This window comes from Coenobita brevimanus, chromosome 63 (assembly GCF_032717465.1).
Source record: "Coenobita brevimanus isolate Jiangsu-jjx chromosome 63, ASM3271746v2, whole genome shotgun sequence".
In the NCBI taxonomy this organism is placed as follows: Eukaryota; Metazoa; Arthropoda; class Malacostraca; order Decapoda; family Coenobitidae; genus Coenobita; species Coenobita brevimanus.
Window position 1 is genome coordinate 403,425 of NC_137016.1, and position 10,755 is coordinate 414,179.

General features: G+C 41.5%; 1 protein-coding gene across 1 annotated transcript; it reads right to left on the reverse strand.

Annotated features, from left to right (window-relative positions):
• Nucleotides 1-3,967: 3,967 nt before the first annotated feature.
• LOC145404367 (uncharacterized) lies at nucleotides 3,968-5,421 on the reverse strand. The gene has a single exon (XM_080275889.1). The coding sequence runs from the start codon at nucleotides 5,081-5,083 to the stop codon at nucleotides 3,968-3,970; it is 1,116 nt and encodes a 371-aa protein (XP_080132015.1). The 5' UTR covers nucleotides 5,084-5,421.
• Nucleotides 5,422-10,755: the final 5,334 nt, after the last annotated feature.

Consider the following 10,755-nt stretch of genomic DNA (forward strand, 5'->3'; position numbering starts at 1 on the left):
TATGGGTTCCGTCAGGGACGCTCCACTGGCGATCTTCTCACCTACCTTTCAGACTCCTGGTCATCCTCCTTTCGGGACTTTGGCGAAAGCTTTGCCATTGCACTTGACATCTCAAAGGCTTTCGATCGAGTCTGGCATAAATCTTTAATTTCCAAACTGCCCTCCTACGGTTTCTATCCTTCTATCTGTGCCTTCATCGCTAGCTTCCTTTCTGGTCGTTCTATAGCCGCTGTTGTAGACGGCCATCGTTCTTCTCCTAGATCTATCAACAGTGGTGTTCCTCAGGGCTCTGTCCTATCACCAACTCTCTTCCTTTTATTCATCAATGATCTTCTAAGCTGTACATCTAACCCTATCCACTCATACGCTGATGACTCCACCCTTCACCTTTCCATTCGGTTCCCATAACGCCCATCTCAACAGTTACTTCAAGAAACAAGGGATGAGGCTATGGCACACCTAATGTCTGACTTGGCTCGTATCGCTGACTGGGGTAAAAATAATATGGTTGTCTTTAATGCATCTAAGACTCAGTTCTTACACCTATCAACCCGACAAAATCTTCCACAGGTATACCCATTAATGTTTAATAATATTCAGCTTAATCCTGCATCATCCTTGAACATGCTTGGGGTTTCATTTACTCGGGACTTATCTTGGAAAGATCATATTACATCTCTTGTAAAATCTGCTTCTAAGAGATTGGGTGTGCTAAGCCGACTCCGCTCTTTCTTTACCCCTGCACAATTGTTGACTCTATACAGAGGTTTTATCCGCCCCTGTGTGGAGTACAACTCTCATGTGTGGGGAGGCTCCCCACATACAGCTCTTCTCAATAGGGTGGAGTCAAAGGCTTTTCGTCTCATTAACTCTCCTCCTCTTACTGACTCCCTTCAACCTCTGTCTCTTCGCCGCACTGTTGCATCTTTATCTCTTTTCTATCGCTACTTTAATGGTCACTGCTCCTCTGAACTGTCTGCTTGCATTCCTCCACCTCTACGACGGGCGCGTAGCACCCGTCTGGCAGCAAACTCTCATCCCTTTTCTGTCCAACTCTCTAATGCAAGAGTTAACCGTTACTCCCAGTCTTTCATTTATGCAACAGGTCAACTCTGGAACTGTCTCCCTCTGTCTGTATTTCCTGCTGCCTATGATCTCCAGTCTTTCAAACGCAGTGTGTCCAGGCATCTCAAAATGATCGGATCTTGAATTTGGCTCTCTATTGTATTTTGTTTTTCTCTTGGAGGGAACTGTTACTGCGGGCCATGGCCTTTGGTTCCTTCTTCCTCGCATAAAAAAAAAAAAAAAAAAAAAAAAAAAAAAAAAACTTGGGAAAGGAAAATGTGTAAAACCACCTGACCCTCCTCCTTTCACCACTATGTTAACTTATCCATGACCATGCTGTATGCCCTGAAGATGAGACAGTCCTGGTGTTTAACAAGCAGGAAAGGGAGCCTGAAACCCAAGAGGAACATTAGGGTCATCTGTTCATCACCACTTTCCATGAAAAACTGGAACTCATCAAACTGTCTATTAATATCTCAGCAGCCCAGGTCTTCTGTGGAAGTGCTTGAAGGGGACGATACAAACCCCTGATGAAAATATGCACTGTAATATAAGGAGGCCAAGGATGAGCTGGAGAGATGGAGTGGAGAGGTATATGAGAGAGGGGGGTGTGAGCTGAGAGCAGGGCAGTGAAATGGCAGGGGACAGAACGATATGGAGGCGATTTGTTTATGGCCACCCCTTATGGGATTAAGGCATCTGGCAATAGATAAATAGATAGATAAGGAGGAAAACTTCAAAGGACAAATTTGAAGGGCTCTGTCAGATCAAGTTCATCGCTGCAATGACAGTCCTTTAGTACAAGTTTGGCTATAAAGACCCAGCATTTATTTGCATCCTAAGGTTCCCTAGGTTACAAAAACTCATCTTTCATCATCATCTTTGGGTTCTGTGATATGCCCCACATGCTGGCATCACTCTTAAGGAAGGATATAATGAAAAGGAGGGGCTGACTCAAGCAAGGTAGATAAAAAAGACCACAAAAGCGAGGAGTTATTGCCAGCCAGGTGGATTCTAACAGCAAGTAAATTTTGTGACAAAGAGTAAGGTGTCACTTTCGAGTGGATAATATCCTGGTAAGAGTAGTGCCATCAGTGCCTAAATTGTTTGTCTTTATCTTGGATGTACTAAGACCTCGATTTATAGCTGGTGCTGTATACAGTATTTTAAGGTCAAATGATGTAAATTTATATGAAAACACTTGAACACCCGTATATCAACACTCAGCTTGTTGTTTTTAAAAATCCTGCAGAGAACATGTGATATATGAGATTTTATTTATTTGTAGTTTTTAAAGTGGAATGAATGGAGGAAAAAAACACAATACCACTAAACCCCCAGGAGCCATAGATCAATGACCGAGGCAAGAATAGAGGAAACATGGAGACTATTGCAATCACACAAAACAATCACCAGAAAATCTTTTTCTCACAATACAGATATTTTCCTGTCAGGTAATATTTAGAAGTAGATATTTTACAGGTAATATTTAGAAGTAGATATTTTACATCCTAGTAAGTGCAGAATATTAGACTAAATAATATACAGAGCAGAATCTTTGCACTTCAAAGGTAGAACTCATGAAGAGAAAAATCTTAAAATTTCACCAAGAAATAATTTTGGCTTCTACCACCATGAAAATGTGTTAAAAAGAAAGAAAAAAGTTTATTACTGTTCATAAAATAACTCAGCAAATTTTTGGCCACAGAGGATTGTTGTTGTTACTGTTGCAAACCCAAGTTTGCCTGCTTGAGCTGACCAATTAACTGCTTGCCTCTGCAGGGCCGTCCCATGCAATGAACCAAATGTTCCCTTGTGGCAGACAGCACCTGCCACAGTGAGGCATGAAGATTAATGTGAAGGTTTGGTTCCTGGATGGATGCTGCATTTGTGTCTCCACACAGTTAACAAGGGAACCAAAGCAGGCTGCACATCACCCCGTTATTTGGTTGGTATCACCCAGCACTGTAATATAATGGTTTCCTGGGCTACAAGAAACCATTTGGCTTGTCACTTAGTGTACAGCCACCTGAAGTGGAAAGAAGAGTAATTAATTGTGACAAGGAACATGGGAGATATAGGAAGAGTGAACAGCAGACATAAAAATGATAACCATGATGGAAGAAGTAAGCAGCACTACATCAAGTGAGTGTATGACAGGCACTGCACCTTAAATAAGATATGCCCTAAATGACTATTAAAAATACTCCAGCACTAACATTTAAGAGTATGTAAATACCACAACTGGCAAAAACTCAACCATTGCTTACTGCAGTATCTGCAGTTATGTTTTATTTCATCCAGTTTATAATTAAGTCCATCCTTAGACATATTGTCAAGTGCTTCAACAAGTTCATCCATTTTCTAATAAAGTCTATCCTTGACCATTTCATTAAGTGCTTGAGCTTTGTCATAATTGATTATATAAACAGCTGACAATATATATATGTATATCTATCTATCTATTATATGGCAATGGGCACAGTGTTTGACTGAGACATTATCATGCCTACAAGTGCTGCAACATCATCAACCATTGCAGGAATGTGACAATATTGTAATCCTAGGCAGTATCTGTGACCAGTGTTGTGATTAACTGTTGATGGATATAATGTTACATCTCATGTCCTAGCTGGTGGTGCTGGGGGCCTCAGGTGTGAACAGAATCAGAGACAGTTTGACACAGTTTGCTTTGATTAGCTCCTATTTGTTAACCCCTCACACTGGAGGGCCCAGGAGCTGTCAGTGGCTGACTAACTCTGTTTTGTTTGCTTCTTATCACCCTCTGCTTGATTGATTCACTGTCACACAAAATGCAGTAAAAGTTTTTACTCTTTTTGTGACCAGTTGCAGCCAAATAAAAAAAGACAGGTTTGATTAGCAGCAGGTTAAATGTGTTTACTCATGAATGAACAATCATGTGCCTGTTGAGATGAGTTCTCCGACTGAACAGTTTACCACATGCTTCGCACTTAAACCTTTTTACTCCTGAGTGAATTAATAAATGCTGTGTGAGGTAACTTTTGTTCCCAAATTGCTTACCACATTCATCACACTTGAAGTTCTTCACTCCTGAATGAATAAGTAAGTGCTTGGTAAGGTTATTTTTGTTCACAAACAGTGTTCCGCATTCATCACAGCTGAAGTTCTTAACTCCTGAATGAGCTAGCTGGTGCTGAGTAAGGCTACTTTTGTGACCAAACAGTTTACCACATTCATCACATTTGAAATTCTTGATTCCTGAGTGAATTATGAGGTGCTGGTTGAGGTTGCTTTTATGACTGAATAATTTACCACATTCTTCACACTTGAAGTTCTTTACTCCGGAATGAATTAGTAAGTGCTGGTTAAGGTAACTTTTGGTCCCAAATTCCTTACCACATTCTTCACACTTAAACTTCTTCACTCCTGAATGAGTCAGTAAATGCATGACAAAATAGCCTTTCTCACCAAACTGTTTCCCACATTTATAACACTTGAATTTAATCCCCGAATGAACATGTAGGTGCTGCGTAAGATTGCTTTTTTTGGTAAATTGTTTACCACATTCATCACATTTGAACTTTTTCACTCCTGAATGAATTAACTGATGCTGAGTGAGGCTCCCTTTCTCGGTAAATTGTCTGCCACATTCATCACATTCAAAGTTCTTCACTCCTGAATGAATCAATGCGTGCTGGGCAAGGCTGCTTCTGTGAAAAAACTGCTTACCACACTGATCACATGCAAACTTTTTCTGTCCTGAATGAGTTAATAAGTGTTTGTTGAGATTACTTTTATACCCAAATAATTTGCCACACTGATTACACTCAAAATTTTTCTCTCCAGAATGAACTACAGCGTGTCGAGCAAGATGAGTCTTACATGTAAACTGTCTGCCACACTCTAAACATTTGAACTTCTCAACTTCAGTCGAAAAAGTAACTGTGTCTTGGACAGGCTCATTCTCAGTGAAGAGCATTTTCTCAGTCACCTCACACTTTAATTTCTCCTCTGATTCTTCCTTAATCAACTCCATTATATAACATTCCCTTTCTTATTACCTGCAAAACATAGTATATTCTCCACTCAGCTGCAACTCACTGTTAATGTTACTAACAACTACCAATATATTCACTACCATTGCTGTCATGTAAAAAGTGTTCTTATTCATAATGAGCAGTTTGTGTTGAAACACACCTATTTAAACAGTAAATATCAACATACCACTAACACTGAACAATACTCAGAAGCATAAATATCAACACACATCACAACAGTCTACAAAAACACTGAAATTAGCATGTGCTCTTCATTTTAACACTTAGCTATCCCCTAGATTCTACAGAGAACAGTTGTAGAACAATCATAGCCTAAGAACAACAGTGAAACGAAAAATTTTCCATGCTTCCATGACAAAAATGATCTAGCTTCCATTTGCCCAACACATCAAATATGTAGACCCAGTACAGTATTTCACGTAATAAAGGACATTAACATATACATTTTGACATGTTCGGATAGTGTGACCAAACACTCTTTTGGGCTAAAACACAAGGCGTGACCTCATTCCAGTCTAGAAACACTATCTATTACTGAGACAGCTCCCACATAGCCACACTGGTGTTGTGTCTGCTTCACTGATGAGGCTTCAGTTGTGTGTACCTGGAACAAGAGCTTCCATTAGATCAGCATGTCTGTGAATCTGATAATGTTGCATGGCACTTTAAGCACACACGGTCAGGAGGGACAGCATGAAGATTGGCATCACACCGTAACCATTACCTTACAGTTGGGGTCCGTCGAATTTACATCAGCCCTTCTGTTGCACTGACTGCTGGCTGCCATGTACATCGACCATCCACTCTCCAGCTGCTTTCTCACCACTCACCTGAAACCCAACACAGTTCATTTTATACTTTGTCTAGCGGGCTAAGGCATTCATACAGTGGAACCTTGCTATACTGGAAGTCATTGGCTGGGAATCAACAGAATGGCATTTTTGTTTCTGTGGGAAAATATCAGAGATAGCAAAAAAAGTCTAAAGTATTGTAACATACCGTACTCCAAATGCAAAATGGCGATACATCTGTGTGATGACAAAATGTACCATTATTTGAATCTGAATCATGTCAAGCCCCATGTAATGAACACTGCTGCTGAGTCAGACAACCCAGTGCCATCCCTGCATTACCAACCAGTTTCACAGTTGCACCAATGGGATATTTACCGTTGTCCCAATAAATGGCAATATAGATACTTGCATCAACAACCATTTTGAGCACAGCTGTATCAGGCGTCAGTAGGAAATGAATGTTAGTTATTGAATTTCGCTACAAATGATCGCATATTTTATTGGGGGTTGCTACTTTATGTTGGTAACACCTTTTATTATTAAATAATTAAATCACCTACCGTACCATTGTATTTTAAAACTCACTGACTTCAGGGGATTCTAGGATTCACAGCTGAAATGGAAAAGCATAACAAATTTCCTTTTTAGCTATGAACTAGAACATAAGCCAGTCTCCAGCAACATCCTCCCAGCGGTCACCTCCTGATCCACTTTTTTTTTTTTCCTCACTGACCTGTTCTCAGCCAATTCACCCAGCTGTGGATCTACTTTTTCCTATGGACCCAGTTCCCCTTGGACGTATTCGCCACAGACGAGGTTTCCTCCATGAACCTACCTAATTCCATAGAAATTATTTCACCCTGTGGACCTACTCTCACTCATGGAGTTACTTTCCCATGGGCATATTTCCCCCAGGGATTATCTTCCCTTAAATAACCAATGTTCCCAGTGGACCTACTGTCCCTCCATGGACCTGTGTTACCCATGGACTTTTTTTTTCACTAGTGCACACCAGATACCATGGACCTATTTCCTTCGTGGACCTTTTTACCAACCAGACCTATGTTTCCACTTGGATCCATTTCTGCCAGTGACATATCCCCCATGGAACTATTTTGCTATACAGAACTACATCAACTCTGAACCCATATGCCTCCTAAACCCATTCCCCAGTGGACCTGTTTGCTCCCCATGCACCCACCTACACACTCAACCACAGCAGTAAACATATGTGGCGTGTCCTCCAGGAAGCCACACATCCACCCACCCACCTACTCAAAAACCCCACTGACCCACCCACAAAGCTTCACACCCCACCCACATGCCCAACCCACTGGACAATCCCACCCCTCCCTCCCTGCCCACCCATGCACCCAACTACCTGTTCATCCATCCTGCCCACTGACATAGCAGCCGTGGCAACAGAGGGCATCACACCCCCAGGAGGCGACAACGGAGGGATAGGTAGGGCGCACAGGACGTCCGTGCGATTCGGGCATACATCCCATACGGCCATGCGCCCCTATTTCACGGAGTGCACCCAGTGCAAACATCTCAGTACGGGTGCATTACCCTCCAGTCGATCCAGCCCTCGCCAGGATCAGGGTGAAGCTAATAAACTAGCTCCAGACAGCACCCCAGTGACAGCCGGCAGCTGCACAAATAAAGCAACAGCCTGTAGCCGTGCAACAGTGATGGCCTGTAGCTGTGCACCAGCAACGGCCTGTAGCTGTGCACCAGCAACGGCCTGTAGCGGTGCACCAGCAACGGCCTGTAGCTGTGCACCAGCAACGGCCTGTAGCTGTGCACCAGCAACGGCCTGTAGCTGTGCACCAGCAATGGCCTGTAGCCGTGCACAAGCAATGGCCTGTAGCCGTGCAACAGTGATGGCCTGTAGCTGTGCACCAGCAACGACCTGTAGCTGTGCACCAGCAACAGCCTGTAGCTGTGCACCAGCAACGGCCTGTAGCCATGCACAAGCAATGGCCTGTAGCCGTAAACTCCACCCCCAGTCCCATACACACATATACCCCCCCTCCACACACACACATACCTCCCCAACACACACACACACACACACACACACACACAAACATGCACAGAGGGACAGTTGCTTTAATAATACTGTATAAACAAAATGGATCCAAGAATACTCGGAAATGTGATATTGCCATTAGCATTTCAGCGGCCCAAATAACAGATAAATGCCAAACTAACTATGCCTGCAGCCTGTATAATATAATCTGTGAGGAATGGTCTTACGTATTATGATACTGAAATGTTTATTGTTGTAAATGCATAGAGCACATATACAGTACAACATAAAGTGGTGGTGAGTCTTGGCACACATCTCGTTACAACATAAAGCGGTGGTGGGTCTTGGCACACATCTCGTTCTGTCGTTCTGCAAATAGTTACTAATTCCGCATGGTCACGTAATTCTGGATGGCCCTTGACCCACAGTGAACCCATACATTTTGGAACTAGTGTAAAATTAATGAAGTGAATTGTTAGACCGCTCAAAAACACCGTTATGATAAATAACAGTAACTGATTATAGACCGAAACCACATTAATCAAACTTCAAGCTCCAAGAGGAGCGGGGTGTATTTTTGAACCTTTGCCGGAAATTCAATATTTACCCCAACGAAGGAGGTATACACTGGCATCACAGGAATTACTGTGCTGGTGGCGATATAATCCTCCTCCTGCTTCACAACAACGACCAGCTGACAGCTCTGTCGCAAACACCCCCCTGATGCCATTCTTCGCCATCTTTACACGCCTTAATAGGTTTGTCCAAAGCTTTCAGTGCCATATACAGTTTTTATATTTCTCTATCATATTTAACAGTGCATTAATAGATGGTGTCCTTTCAGAAATTCAGAATATTTTCTCTTCTACAGTATCATGGAAACCGGAATCATTCTGTTGGAACTCAAACAGCAATATGGCACCTAGGATGCTTCTGCTTAAGGAGATACCCCTTCAGTTATACTTTAGCCAGGCATTATTGATTTTCTGGAGTGTCATCTTTACGAACTACAAATGTGGTCAGAGGGCGCCGTCAGTGTACGGAACTCTTCTCTTTTCTCAGTCGTTTATCATAGAGCAGTTAATATTATCAACATATTGTCCAATTACTAACTATATATAATTGTATTGGCTGAAGAAGGTGTGTGGCACGACCCACCACCTTGTTTTGTTGTAATAGCACTCTGTACCTTTTACAACAATAAATATTTCAGTTCAATTCAGTCCTTCCGACATCGCCATATTCTGCATAAACAACGTACAAAGGGATATTGAATAAACACATCTATAATTATTAACTTCTCCCAAACCATGCAATTGCCCACTCCAAAATTTGCAATAATGTTAATCTGAAAGTACATGAAAATAATTATACGAGAGGCTGAGAGCATTTTTTCATTCCAGTTAACTCGCTAACTTTAACACTTACATAATATTCTAGTATTAGATTTATGATAATGAAACCACATGTGTTATTTTTGTACTGCTCATGGAACTCTGTGTAAATGCATTGCACATGTGTCCACAAAATTGAAGTTCTGATTTAAATCATAGTACATACACAGTACAACATAAATATTCCTTGTCCGGCGTCATGCGTCTTTAGGAAGAAACGATACAGTAAGAAGTTCAGTCTAATTAATATATTTCACTCTCATCTTAAATGTTCACTCTCATCTTAAATGTCAGGACCAACTTGCCTAGGCCTGGGCTCCTACGCTTCTCATGGGGCAACATAGGATTGGATGATGGATGGATATATACTGTATATGTGGATGGCGTATTCAATTTGAAAGTCAGGTATTTTTTGGTGGACTGCAGTAACCAAACCCTATGAGTCTTGAGTTAAAGCATTTCAAAAACTGTATGCTGCAATTAAGAATCAGACGATCAGCATCTGGTTCCCGTAAACAGGGTACTAACTGCTCAAGGTAGCGTGTTTATTGCAGGGAACACCACTCTGTATTTCCGTCAGAGCCAAGGATGATTTTGTGGATACTGGTTGTGTAAGGTGGTGCAGAGAAACAACGTCTAAAAGGAACTGGTGTTGGTTTTCATAAAGGCACTATATAACATGTATTCTGAAGTATTTAGATATAGATGCACTAATAAACAGTATTGCAGTGGAGGAAAGAAAGCAGACCAAAGCGCTAGAAAATTTGTTTACTTGCTAAAGAGGAGTTGGTGAGTTAAGCCTGAAACATTTCCGCAAACAAGGAGTAGATGGTGATTTTAAAGATCTAGGTGTCTCAGGAAAACTTTGAAAAACAAAACAAAAATAGAAAACAAACGACAGACTCCCTCTTTGTCTCGGTAAATCTGCGCCAATAATGTCACACAATTTTAGAATAAGAGGAAGGGATAAGAGAGGAAGAAGAAAGAGAAGCCGAGATTACCCAAAGCACTGCAGCTCGCCCGGAACTGTCATAGCAAAGAAAATGTACCACCAGTGCTGCATAACCAGAGGGACAAGATGCTTTTCTCACGTACTCGTGTTGCAGTGACACAACACGAGGCTGTGCTCTGCTCCTGCACTCCCTCCCCAGCACTTCTAATTTTAGCAACAGAAAGTGCTCATATATAAAAGGTAACTACGATAACAGTACAGTTAGTGATAACTTTCGTATGTATTTCTATGTGATTGGCAAGATATATAATTATGAACAATAAATACATGCTGAAATGAGTGGAGGTACGACTATAACAGAAAAAGGTAATATTACATGGCGTTTCATATGAATTAGTGATTGTTGTAGTAATATTATGCAGTTTTAGTGATAATAAACGACTACAGTGCACAATCTTGACTGAACAACTTTACC

Bases quoted from the DNA above. Each gene is read 5' to 3' on its own strand.
- LOC145404367 (XM_080275889.1), bottom strand. From the start codon at position 5,083: ATGGAGTTGATTAAGGAAGAATCAGAGGAGAAATTAAAGTGTGAGGTG.